Source organism: Siniperca chuatsi, linkage group LG7 (assembly GCF_020085105.1).
Source record: "Siniperca chuatsi isolate FFG_IHB_CAS linkage group LG7, ASM2008510v1, whole genome shotgun sequence".
Taxonomy (NCBI): domain Eukaryota; kingdom Metazoa; phylum Chordata; class Actinopteri; order Centrarchiformes; family Sinipercidae; genus Siniperca; species Siniperca chuatsi.
The window spans coordinates 30,421,390-30,436,191 of record NC_058048.1 but is presented as its reverse complement, the minus strand read 5'-3'; the positions used below and the strand labels follow the sequence as shown (position 1 = coordinate 30,436,191).

The 14,802-nt window shown below is 42.8% G+C and overlaps 1 protein-coding gene across 2 annotated transcripts in view; it reads right to left on the bottom strand.

Annotated features, from left to right (window-relative positions):
- Positions 1-12,661: 12,661 nt before the first annotated feature.
- Positions 12,662-14,802, bottom strand: part of timm50 (translocase of inner mitochondrial membrane 50 homolog (S. cerevisiae)) — a 55,486-nt gene continuing 53,345 nt past the window's right edge. For both annotated transcript variants that reach the window (XM_044202677.1, XM_044202678.1), the window contains 2 exons: positions 14,319-14,425; positions 12,662-14,238 (listed from right to left, as the gene is read on the bottom strand). In XM_044202677.1, coding sequence (XP_044058612.1) covers positions 14,140-14,238; positions 14,319-14,425 — 206 coding nt within the window. In that variant the 3' untranslated portion in view covers positions 12,662-14,139. The remainder of the gene's footprint in view (positions 14,239-14,318; positions 14,426-14,802) is intronic.

The window sequence follows — 14,802 nt, the reverse complement described above, 5'->3', positions numbered from 1 at the left end:
GCCCCCGCTTTGATTCGCTTTCACCACCGAGGGGGCAATTACAGCGGGGCAATAGAACAAACTGCCCGAGCGGCCAAACGCTCCTTTTACTGCCTCCCCCCGGTCAACACACACCAACACACACTGTACACGAGCTTAGAGGCCTCCCCAAAAAGTAAACACAGGGTTGGAGTTACCTGCTGTCTTCTGATAGCAGTTTAAGAACAAACTAAAGCTAAATGCTTCGTGTTTTCTGCAGCTCGAGCAAGAAAACACCTGCAGACAGTCTCCGCCTTGAACCCCGACAATGTCCAGCTCCACGAGCATGCGCAGTCAACCTCTGTCAAGATGTTACTGAAATATTATAACAGCATTTATTCACAGTTTGAAATGATCAGAGTAACACCTGGACCAGATCTCTGTCTGATGCGGGTTCAGGTGAGTCATTACAGAACTACCGTCCTCCTATCAAACACACTGGATCTCTGTTTCCTCCGCGGTGTCGCGTGCCTTCCCGGGAAGGAGGGGGTGGAGGCACGCCTACCTCTCTCACACACACACACACACACACACACACACACAAGATGCTCTTCACGGAGAGAGGCAGAGAGGAGGATTTAGATCTGGAGGACATTTTTAAGGAAGTGTGTGTGTGTGTGTGTGTGTGTGTGTGTTGGCGGGATCCCAGCTGTATGATAATGACCCCCCCCCTTGTGTAGCTGCTCTGATGTCATTAAGATGAAGTGCATTTCATTCAAAAAGATAATTATCAAACTCTCAGGATGATTAATAAACCAGGAGTTTGGAGGAGGAGGAGGAGGAGGATCTTCCTCTTTGGTTAAACACAGGTCGAGTATTTCCATTTTCTTTCTACTTCCTTCTTCTACATCTCAGAGGGACAGATTGTACTTTTTACTGCATCTTATTAAATATGATTTATTTAGATCAAACGAAACAGGATAAAATCAGCTACATCGCTACAAGCTACAGTACTGAAATACTGCTTACATGTTAACGCATCAGTAATAATAACCAATGATATCATATATATTGACGTAATGTGTACTTGCATTTGTCATATTACAGTAGTACTGCACATTTTGCTGATACATTTGTATTTTTTAAGTAAGATTTTCTTTTTTTCTCCTGTAACTGAGAATAAGTGGTGCACTTACAGAAGTACACTTACAGTATACCAGAGTACACTTACAGTATACTAGAGTACACTTACAGTATACCAGAGTACACTTACTGTATACCAGAGTACACTTACAGTATACTAAAGTACACTTACAGTATACCAGAGTACACTTACAGTTTACCAGAGTACACTTACAGTATACTAAAGTACACTTACAGTATACCAGAGTACACTTACAGTTTACCAGAGTACACTTACAGTTTACCAGAGTACACTTACTGTATACCAGAGTACACTTACAGTATACCAGAGTACACTTACAGTTTACCAGAGTACACTTACAGTATACTAAAGTACACTTACAGTATACCAGAGTACACTTACAGTTTACCAGAGTACACTTACTGTATACCAGAGTACACTTACAGTATACCAGAGTACACTTACAGTATACCAGAGTACACTTACAGTTTACCAGAGTACACTTACAGTATACCAGAGTACACTTACAGTTTACAGGAGTACACTTACAGTATACTGAAGTACACTTACAGTATACCAGAGTACACTTACAGTATACCAGAGTACACTTACAGTTTACCAGAGTACACTTACAGTATACTAGAGTACACTTACAGTTTACCAGAGTACACTTACTGTATACCAGAGTACACTTACAGTTTACCGAAGTACACTTACAGTATACTGAAGTACACTTACAGTATACCAGAGTACACTTACTGTATACCAGAGTACACTTACAGTTTACCAGAGTACACTTACAGTATACTAGAGTACACTTACAGTATACCAGAGTACACTTACAGTTTACCAGAGTACACTTACAGTATACCAGAGTACACTTACAGTATACCAGAGTACACTTACAGTTTACCAGAGTACACTTACAGTATACTAGAGTACACTTACAGTTTACCAGAGTACACTTACAGTATACAGGAGTACACTTACAGTTTACCGAAGTACACTTACAGTATACTGAAGTACACTTACAGTATACCAGAGTACACTTACTGTATACCAGAGTACACTTACAGTTTAGAGTACACTTACAGTTTACCAGAGTACACTTACAGTATACCAGAGTACACTTACATCAAGTACACTTACAGTATACTAAAGTACACTTACAGTATACCAGAGTACACTTACAGTTTACCAGAGTACACTTACTGTATACCAGAGTACACTTACTGTATACCAGAGTACACTTACAGTTTACCGAAGTACACTTACAGTATACTAAAGTACACTTACAGTATACCAGAGTACACTTACAGTTTACCGAAGTACACTTACAGTATACTAAAGTACACTTACAGTATACCGGAGTACACTTTGAGCACTATGAAAGTAGTAGAAATGATGAGTTTACCTCATATTAAAGGTAAAATAGCCAGTAACTACAACTACCAGATGGTGCAGTATTAGGGTTCAGGTTGAGTGGTGCACGTTAGCTTGTGGTTAGTGTACTGTGTGTACTGTGTGTGTTAATTTGAATCATTCTCATCACTTTTTGCAGTTTAATGCCCGTTTCCTCCCAGCGTGCCGACTCCTGCTCCACCGGTCAGTGTCTGGCTGCTGAGAGGATGAATTTGGATTAAACGGAGATAAAACTCACTGAATATTTCGCATTGTTTGCTCACGTGCACGAGAAGTCTGAATGCTAAAGTAAATCAACAAAAGCGTCAACCTCAGAATTTCATTGGCTGACATACGCTGATACAGATGTAGCTGCTATATACTGTACATACAGATGTAGCTGCTATATACTGTACATACAGATGTAGCTGCTATATACTGTACATACAGATGTAGCTGCTATATACTGTACATGCAGATGTAGCTTTCTATATACTCTACATACAGATGTAGCTGCTACATACTGTACATGCAGATGTAGCTGCTACATACTGTGCATACAGATGTAGCTGCTATATACTGTACATACAGATGTAGCTGCTATATACTGTACATACAGATGTAGCGTTCTATATACTGTACATACAGATGTAGCTGCTATATACTCTACATACAGATGTAGCTGCTACATACTGTACATGCAGATGTAGCTGCATACATACTGTGCATACAGATGTAGCTGCTATATACTGTACATACAGATGTAGCGTTCTATATACTGTACATACAGATGTAGCTGCTATATACTCTACATACAGATGTAGCTGCTACATACTGTACATGCAGATGTAGCTGCTACATACTGTGCATACAGATGTAGCTGCTATATACTGTACATACAGATGTAGCGTTCTATATACTGTACATGCAGATGTAGCTGCTATATACTGTACATACAGATGTAGCTGCTATATACTGTACATGCAGATGTAGCTGCTATATACTGTACATGCAGATGTAGCTGCTACATACTGTGCATACAGATGTAGCTGCTATATACTATATATATGCAGATGTAGCTTTCTATATACTGTACATGCAGATGTAGCTGCTATATACTGTACATACAGATGTAGCTGCTATATACTGTACATGCAGATGTAGCTGCTATATACTGTACATACAGATGTAGCTGCTATATACTGTACATGCAGATGTAGCTTTCTATATACTGTACATGCAGATGTAGCTGCTATATACTGTACATGCAGATGTAGCTGCTATATACTCTACATACAGATGTAGCTGCTACATACTGTACATGCAGATGTAGCTGCTATATACTGTACATGCAGATGTAGCTGCTATATACTGTACATGCAGATGTAGCTGCTATATAATGTAAATACAGATGTAGCTGCTATATACTGTACATGCAGATGTAGCTGCTATATACTGTACATACAGATGTAGCTGCTATATAATGTAAATACAGATGTAGCTGCTATATACTGTACATGCAGATGTAGCTGCTATATACTGTACATACAGATGTAGCTGCTATATACTGTACATGCAGATGTAGCGTTCTATATACTGTACATACAGATGTAGCTGCTATATACTGTGCATACAGATGTAGCTGCTATATAATGTAAATACAGATGTAGCTGCTATATACTGTACATGCAGATGTAGCTGCTATATACTGTACATGCAGATGTAGCGTTCTATATACTGTGCATACAGATGTAGCTGCTATATAATGTAAATACAGATGTAGCTGCTATATACTGTACATGCAGATGTAGCTGCTATATACTGTACATGCAGATGTAGCTGCTATATACTCTACATACAGATGTAGCTGCTATATACTGTACATGCAGATGTAGCGTTCTATATACTGTGCATACAGATGTAGCTGCTATATACTGTACATGCAGATGTAGCTGCTATATACTGTACATGCAGATGTAGCTGCTATATACTCTACATGCAGATGTAGCTGCTATATACTGTGCATGCAGATGTAGCTGCTATATACTGTACATACAGATGTAGCTGCTATATACTGTACATACAGATGTAGCTGCTATATACTGTACATGCAGATGTAGCTGCTACATACTGTACATGCAGATGTAGCGTTCTATATACTGTGCATACAGATGTAGCTGCTATATACTGTACATGCAGATGTAGCGTTCTATATACTGTGCATACAGATGTAGCTGCTATATACTGTACATGCAGATGTAGCGTTCTATATACTGTGCATACAGATGTAGCTGCTATATACTGTACATGCAGATGTAGCTGCTACATACTGTACATGCAGATGTAGCGTTCTATATACTGTGCATACAGATGTAGCTGCTATATACTGTACATGCAGATGTAGCGTTCTATATACTGTGCATACAGATGTAGCTGCTATATACTGTACATGCAGATGTAGCGTTCTATATACTGTGCATACAGATGTAGCTGCTATATACTGTACATGCAGATGTAGCGTTCTATATACTGTGCATACAGATGTAGCTGCTATATACTGTACATGCAGATGTAGCGTTCTATATACTGTGCATACAGATGTAGCTGCTATATACTGTACATGCAGATGTAGCTGCTATATACTGTACATGCAGATGTAGCTGCTATATACTGTACATGCAGATGTAGCTGCTACATACTGTACATGCAGATGTAGCTGCTATATACTGTACATGCAGATGTAGCTGCTACTGTGCATGTACAGTGCACAGTGTACTGCTATATACTGCTATATACTGTACATGCAGATGTAGCTGCTATATACTGTACATGCAGATGTAGCTGCTATATACTGTACATGCAGATGTAGCTGCTATATACTGTGCATACAGATGTAGCTGCTATATACTGTACATACAGATGTAGCTGCTATATACTGTACATGCAGATGTAGCTGCTATATACTGTACATGCAGATGTAGCTGCTATATACTGTACATGCAGATGTAGCTGCTATATACTGTGCATACAGATGTAGCTGCTATATACTGTACATACAGATGTAGCTGCTATATACTGTACATGCAGATGTAGCTGCTATATACTCTACATACAGATGTAGCTGCTATATACTGTACATACAGATGTAGCTGCTATATACTGTACATGCAGATGTAGCTGTTACATACTGTACATGCAGATGTAGCTGCTACATACTGTACATGCAGATGTAGCTGCTATATACTGTGCATACAGATGTAGCTTTCTATATACTCTACATACAGATGTAGCTGCTACATACTGTACATGCAGATGTAGCTGCTATATACTGTACATGCAGATGTAGCTGCTACATACTGTACATACAGATGTAGCTGCTATATACTGTACATACAGATGTAGCTTTCTATATACTCTACATACAGATGTAGCTGCTACATACTGTACATGCAGATGTAGCTGCTATATACTGTACATGCAGATGTAGCTGCTACATACTGTACATACAGATGTAGCTGCTACATACTGTACATACAGATGTAGCTGCTATATACTGTACATGCAGATGTAGCTGCTATATAATGTAAATACAGATGTAGCTGCTATATACTGTACATGCAGATGTAGCTGCTACATACTCTACATACAGATGTAGCTGCTACATACTGTACATACAGATGTAGCTGCTATATACTGTACATACAGATGTAGCTTTCTATATACTCTACATACAGATGTAGCTGCTACATACTGTACATGCAGATGTAGCTGCTATATACTGTACATGCAGATGTAGCTGCTACATACTGTACATACAGATGTAGCTGCTATATACTGTACATACAGATATAAGAGTATATATCGGCCTGGCTCGTTTATTGGTCGAGCTCCGGGGCATATAACTTGTTTTTAAATAAATTCAAACACTTTGAATTCACTGTATTATACATATTGGATGGATGAGAATCTAAATGAAAAACAATAATAATAATAATAATAATAATAATAATAATAATAATAATATAAATGCACTGGCCTGATTGAATATAGTTCTATTGGCTGTAATGGGGGGTGCACGGTGGCAGAGCGGCTACAGCTCCTGCCTCCCAATAAGGAGATCGTGGGTTCGTGGGTTCGATTCCCGGACCGGACCAACATCACACAATCTCTCTGGGTGGAGTCTGCATGTCCTCCCCGTGTTACCGTGGGTTCTCTCCGGGTTCTCCGGCTTCCTCCCACCGTCCAAAGACATGCATGTGTAGGTTAATTGATAGCTCTAAATTGCCCGTATTGAATGAATGTGTGAGTGAATGGTTGTCTGTCTGTGTCTGTGTTCGCCCTGCGACGAGTTGGCCACTGTCCAGGGTGTGCCCTGCCTAAGGCCCGAAGTCACTGGGATAGGCTCCAGTCACCCGCGACCCCCTAACGGGGACCAAGCGGTAGAAAATGGATGGATGGATGGATGGCTGTAATGGTGCAGTGTATTTTGAGGTACTTGTACTTTACTTGAGTATTTCCATTCACCTGATCCTCCACGACATGCAGGAGGCGGACTTTGGACTGGCTCCAGCTACTCACTGCTGACAAACTGTTGCTTTGTTTTGGCGCTCGCGACCCACCTCGCCCTGTATTGTCTTTCTAATGAGGGCAGCGCGTGCCTCCGCTGGCCCTGACTTTAACCCCCTCACGGCACAAGGCACGCTTCACACACACACACACACACACACACACCAAGCCTCCTATTGTCACAGTGCGTGTATCCAGAGGGTGTGTGTGTGTGTCACACACACACACACACACACACACCAAGCCTCCTATTGTCACAGTGCGTGTATCCAGAGGTGTGTGTGTGTGTGTGTGTCTCCTCAGGCGGCTCAAAAGCACCACACAGATCAATAACATGATCGGCCCATCAGCCCGCACGCGGACTATAAACAGCGATTCAAACCACGAATGAGCGTTGCCTTCGCGCGCATGCTTCCGCGCGCCGGGCCGACAGTGGCAGTGAAGGTGTGCGACACCTGAAAAGCCTTTATATATCATATTAATGATCATTAATGTGACGCACGCGCCCGTCCATCACAGGCCTAACAGCTCTGCAGAAGCTACCTGCGCAGCGCGTGCACACACCACCAGTCAGCCGACGATGTGCACATATTCGATCGCGCGCCATCTGCTTATCGATTTGCAGAGAAGCGGATCCCCCCCCCCCCCGATGGGGAGTTTGTGTCATCTCCACATAAGACCCTGTCGCTTTGGTCCGTCACGCGCGCGTCAGCGTCAAAGCGCGTGGAGAAGGTGTGCGTTCAGTTGTGATTCATACTCATCTTGGCTTTAAAGTCATTATTAGCCATATTGTCTGTTTCATCGGCGTGTCTCCGTCCTGAGCTCCTTTTGTCCCCCAACACGTGTCCAAATGGTCCGAAAGGAGGCGGCACGAGCTTTTGTTGAGGTGAGAGAACACACGGCGTGTGCCGCGTGCCCGAGGAGGAGGGTGGAGGTGCTGCAGGGTGGAGGGGGTGGAGGAGGGGGCAGAGCCTGGGAAAGTCTGCTGAGGTGTGAGCGACACCTGCACACACATGCGCAGATCGCAGCGAAACAAACGGGCCCCGATTTCATAAACATCGCAAACTACGACACAACTTACTTTTATACCTGTCAATCATGGCTCGTCTTAGACCCGCCCCCTTCTCACCTGAAAAGGCAGGAGGCGAGAGGTGATTGGCTGCCCAGGAGAGGCTCATCCAGAGAAAGACGAACGCAGTTTCACTTATTGTTGTTGATGAATTCCGATCTACAAACACGAACAAATCTTACAAGTTTAACATTTGCTATATTTATGTTTTAAATAGCCTGAATAAATATGAGTTTAGATCTATATACAGATTAGATCAAACCACAGTTTAACACACTTTTACGGCCGTGGGGTTCAGATGAAATGCAAACCATCACTATGAAGTAAAAGTGTGAATGTGTGTTGTTGCTGATGGGGGGGCAGCAGCTGTTAGCATCTGACAGCTAAACAATCCGAGCTGCTGGGGGGCAAATGGTCGGCTCCTACACCTCCAGCCCGCCTCACTGTTCCCAGGTTCACACCTTCACACCGCGGGGGGGGGGGGCGTTCAATGCAACCACATTTAGATCTGAAGAGTACTTCAGCAGAGGCCTCCTCCCCCCTCTTCCTCCTCCTCCTCCTCCTCCTCCTCCATGACCGGGCACGTGCTCTGAGGAAAGATCCGTTAACGCAAACTGACAGATCAAATAAATAGCTTTGGATTTTAGATGATAATGTTTATACTTCCGGTTCATTCCCAAACCGCCATCAACAGTCCTGAGATTCACACACACACACACACACACACACACACACACACAGCCGCAGGCATCATTAAGGATTTTGGCACGTGGTCGTCTGTCCGTTGCAGAGGAGGAGGGGGGTCCTCGCGCTGCTTCTGTCACCTGACAGTTTGCAGGTAGGTGTGAGCCCCCCCCCGCCGCCACTTGTTCTCTCATTTCAGGAGCTGCTATCAAACAATGCAATTAACATGACGTGAAAGGCGAAAACACGCGCCTGCGCACTCACTGCACTAATACAGCCCATTAACATGTGTGCGCAGCCATTAGCATCTGTTCTTTTCAAAGGAGCCCCAGCTTCCTGATGGGCACTTCAGTCTGCTCACATTAAACACACATTATATCTGCATCATTTATAACACAACAGTGTTACGTTGCTCCGCATATAATCATCTACACGTTTTTAGTTAAAAATCCTTCATTTCTGATGAGTTCTGAAACCTTAAAGTGGGTTTAGGAGGGAACAGTGGTGGGAACTAAATACTTTTACTCAGGTACTTCACACTTGTACTTGAGTACTCTCATTTTACGCTACTTTACACTTCATTTAAGAGTAAAACGCTGTACTTTTTACTCCACTACAGATATCATTAGGTACAGATTAAGGTTTCACACTAAACCTGTGGTCAGTTTATAAAATATGGTGCAGTTACAGATTATTATTAATCTGTGTGCCAGTATATATAGTTCAAATTAGCTTCACCTACAGCAGCTACAATATTAAAATGTTGCTGCATGAGTAATAATAATTGCATTACATAGCACAGTATATATGATATTACACTTTGAAAAAAGCCACGTTTTGTTGTTGTCAATACTTCTGTACATTTCCTGGCATGAACCGCAGACATCGAGCTAAACACACACAGAGAGCAACGTTAAAGAAGACACTGAAACTGAACAAAAGCAAGTCGAAACAAACGGAGCTGCTTTTTAAAAGCGTCCACGGATCTTAAATCCAAAAGGCAGCGAGCTCCAAGGTTTAGGAGCCACCACCTCAAAGTCACGGCCTCCTTTTGTCTCGAGCCTGTGGCGAGGAACGGCCAGCCGACCCCGGCAGAGCTCGGGTTCCTGCTGGTGGCCACGCGAGGCTCCAAACCGTGATCGCAAGAATCTTGAACTGGATCCTGAATTTGATGGGAGGCCGGCGTAATGAAATGGCACCGGTCAGAAGCTTGGCGGCAGCATGTTGGACTTCTCGGAGGCGGCTCGGGAACGTCTAAGCGCAGCACTCGAGACGGGAGGAAGTAAACGCGTGAATAATCAACTCCATCCGAGTTTAGCGACGGCCCTCGGCTGGTAGAAACAGGAGCGTGAGCGTCTGCCTGTAAATAAAGTCACGCAAACATAAATTAAGAAATAATCGAAGACTGTGATACGCTGTAGTGCAGTTTATCGACTGAAGTAGCGCGTGGTGTGAGCAGACCTGCACTAAGAACATTAAAGACATCTCTAAATGACCTCAGACGTGTCTGTACTGCTGCTGTAATGTTGGAAACCAGCATGCATCTTGATGATCAGAGGCTAATTTACTACGTCTTCTACTAGTTCTTTTACTGCATGTATCTATAAACAGGACGGTACTAATCATCTCATCACAATCAAAAGGGAAATAATGGCAAAAAATCCAAATGTTTCATTGTTTAAGAAGTCTGTCCTCACTCATTCAGAAGTTATCCACATCACTTTAAGTTTTACTGCTACTTTTCTTTGGTCCAGAATGCGAGTTAGCCTGTGGTCACCTACTTCTACCTTCTAATCTGAGAAAACAGGATTTTTAAAGACACTTAAACTTCTGCAAACACCAGAGCACTGAATTCTTAATCTTGAAGCGATCTGCCTCCACAGAAACCTCTTAAAGCCCTCTAAACTCCACCGGGACCTCAGTTAATATCCGAAACACAGCTGGAAACCTCCCTGAGCTGCTTTACTCCAGTCCCCGCAGGGTTTCAGACACTTTGGATAAATAAGAGCAGCAGAGAATCTCAGTTCGTGTGGACGAGTCTGTGTGCGAGAAGCCTTTAATCTGTTTGCTTTAAGCAGCAGCGGGTCGAACCTTCAGTCCACAGCTCTGACTGGACACAGTGCAACAAACAACAAAGTTACCGCTTCAATTAATTCAGAGAGAGCAGATTCCTCTTTGTTTTGTTTCCAAAATACAGTTTACGAGGCTGTAAGAGGTTTTTATTATCTGTAATTTATCTTCAATAAAGAGTTTGGCAGGACTGTGTTTTCACTTTATGTGAAGTGGGGGCTGGTGAGTGGGGTTTTTTTGTTGTTGCTCTGAATCTGTTCTCTATTTTTATACATTTATTGATCCAGGATGTCCTCATGGGATCCGTCTGTGCTTCATTTTTGCCGTAATTAAACACCAGAGGGACATTTGAGTGGGTCAGCTGCGCCTTGATCGTGGGGCCAAAATGATCCCGAACCCTTCATGTTGTTATGAAGAGTCCGGTCTGGACCTGCTCTGTAGGAAAAGTGCAATGAGATAACTTCTGTTGTGAATTGGCGAGAGATACTCAGTCGACATTATAACAAGTCAACCCTTTGCTGCACCACATTATGACGTTCAAAATCCCGACTTCCTAAATAAAACTTCAGAATCGCAGTTATTAGACATGTAAATCAAAATGCATGGTAAAAATTCAGACTTACTAAGTTAAAAAGTGAGAGATAAAAAGAAAAATTCTGACTTAATAAGAATTTAAATACGTTAAAAAAGGGGGGTACAAAGTAAAACTTGAGTCAAAGTTATGATCCAGAATATAAAAATAAATAAATAAATAAATAAATCGCACTTAAGTCAAAATTCTGACTTGGAAAACGTTTAAATAAATCAGAATTACGGGATACAAAGGAAAAACTACAACTCACTGCAGGTCGAAACTTTTAAGTCAAACTTCTGTCAAAGTAAAAATCACTTATTTAAAGGAATGAGATGCAACAACACATTTTAAATGATGCAAAATCAAAATAATGAAATATAAGTGAAAATTATGAAAAAGCAATTTCAATTTCACACATCAGAACTTTGTCATATAATTTTGACTTCGTATCTCATCACGTTGACTTGATTCCTGAGTATTTTTGAATCATTTAACCTCTTGGAATCTATTTGGTTTCCTGGCAGAAATGGCTTTCCACAGCTGGCAAACGTAACGTTAGTCTAAAGATCTGGTAAAGGTCCAGAGCTGCTGGAGGAGGTGAGGAAGCCCTCCTGCTGCTCCGGCTCCTATAATGTGCCAACAGAAAATTCACCGTTCCCATCATTCCCTCTGGACACGGACTTGTTTCCACGCTAGGCGAGCTGACGAGGCCAGGCGGGACCTCGGCGTTTCAGAGGTGGTAATTGTCCCGACACCTTTCCAGGATTTAAAGATGGGGGGCGGTGAAGCAGGAATTCAACAGAGAGGAGAAAAGAAAAACAGATTTACAGGTTCGAGGCACCGCAGGGTTTCTGCTTCAAATCCAAGAATGTAAAAAGGTTCTGAGGTTTGGTCGGGTTTCAACTTGTTGTACATTGAACTAAACGTATACAGTTACACGTGTTCCCTATAAACCTCATCAGAAACTGTTCGGTTACCATCTGTAGCTTGGAGAAGTAAACACGAGGAGAAAAACAAAACATTAAAATCTTCTTTACCTCTGGCTTCTTTTGTACTCCACACAGAAGTAATATTACTCATATAATGCTTAGGCACTGTAATATATGTGATTCAAAGTGAGACACAGAGTATGCAGCCCCAAGTTTCCAAGTCAAACAAGTTCAAGTACTCAATTACTTAAAGACAGGAGAGTAAATTGGTCATTCAGCCATTAAAGTGGTTATTTATTGAACATTATTTGACATTTGGACGTAGAGTGTCCTGTACAGAACAGCTTAGAGCGAAAGAATATTTTAAAATCCGGTCGTTTTTGAGAGCCATCCTAAACGAGTGGAAATTCAGTTTTAAAGGGGGAAATTCACTGCTCGTAAACAGTGAAGGAAAGACTGAGGTAACTTGACAGCAATAAAAGCAATAAAATGATTTATATAACAAGAGTGGAAATCAAAATGCCAGTTTTATGACTGTTTTATACTTCGACAGAAGGAACAAACTTTCAGTCAAAAAACGCTGAATGTACTCCACTCAGCAGGTAGCTGTGTGTTCAATGACAATGAAATCTACACAACACGTTGGTTTGTGTCCTTTATTGAGGATGTCGATGGGGAGTTCACATCAACACGAGTCACAAATCTTCAACAAGCACATGAAAAAGAGCGGCAGCTGAGCCGCGAAGACCGTCGTCATGGCCTCTGCGCTCAAACGTCCTCTCTTTACTCGCTCTTTTTGGATGGTTGTTTTCTCCCAGGGAGAGGAAAGGAAAAGTAAGCTGGATTTAAAACTTCACAAGAAGAATAAACAGAGGCCTCCGATGCAAATAGCATGTATGAACAGTAAATATTGTAAGTCAGAAAGTATTGAGAGACGGACCGACGTGTTGTTGGTTTGGCTCTTTTTAGGATTTGTTGACAATAAGAAAAATGCAGAATAACACCAGACTTTAATGTGTAATGTGTGGATTGGATGTCAGCTTTAATTCTTCCTTTCCTCTCCACCACTGGGCTCAGCTGACAGTCTTCATTACGGCCACAAGCCAAGGCGACTGCACGTCCACGCCACCACCACCGCCGGACGCTCGGACATGTTGAATACACTCTTAAGAATACTATTTATTGTTTATTTTAATTTTTTACAAACGACACATCGTCTCCAGCAGCCCATCAGCACAGTCTGAGACACACAGAGGAATAGAAAATAAAATAAAATACACATTCTGAAGGTGTGGTACAGGACAGAGCACTGCTGATCTCAAGTCAGATCCTGTGAGCGGCGGGGCCGACCATAGCTGGTGTGGCGATAACAGCTGATCTCAGATCAACCTCCAACCGCCAACAACAAGAGTTCAACCTGACCTGGATCCTCTCCTGTTTTTTTTTTTTAACCAATCAGCAGCTTGATACGCATCAGGTGACACCAAGATGACCCAGGGAGGGGGCCGCTGAAGCCCCGCCTCCCGAAAACCAGGAAGTGCCTCTCTCATTGGTGCAGAGGCCGGCCAGTGTTCCAGCACCGGAGACCCGCCCACTGAGACATGATTGGTTGCTTGTGACGGCAGCGACCGCTCAGCTACAGTACGCAGGTCTCCCTCCCTCCCCCCCTCCTCCTCTGGCCCCTCACCTCGACGCAGATGGACAGACGGGCTGCGATTGGTGGAAGTGTGAGAGGGGGCGGGGCTCACTGCTGTTTGGAGCGCCAGAACCGCGAGGCGATGGAGCCGAGAGAGAGCCCCTGTTTCTTCTGCTGGGACAGCTCGGCCAGACGCTGCTCCTCCTCCTGACAGACAACACAATCAAATCAGTCCAATTCACAATCCAGACAAACAAAACCGGGGCGCGTTGGATTTCTCCTCCTACCAGTGCCAGCTGAGCCTGTCTGCGTTTGAAGGCCTCGATGGGGTCGTCCTCCAGGGCGTAGTTCTCCAACACTGAACGCACGTCCTCCACTCCACTCAGAGCGATGGCTGACGGAGAGATCAAACAATCCTCTTCAACCAACAACACCATCTGATCTGTTTGCCTCATTACAGGGAAACTCAACGGGCCTCGTTCACAAATGTTAGTTTTACTCTTAAATGTGTTCACAAAAACAGAATAAGAGAAAAAGAAGAACATTTTACACCTGACTCATGAAATGTGTGCAGACCTAGATTTGTTCTTACCCACATGCGAACCTTTGTTAGTCAGGATTGTTCCACGTAATCAGTCATTAGCATTAAACACCAAATCAGCCTTAAGGGCAGCAATCCTTTGAGCCGCATGCAAACCATCTAACTGTGAAAGGTAAATATCACAACAAACAAAACTACCGCTACTGCTAATTATGCTACTAATAAAGCAA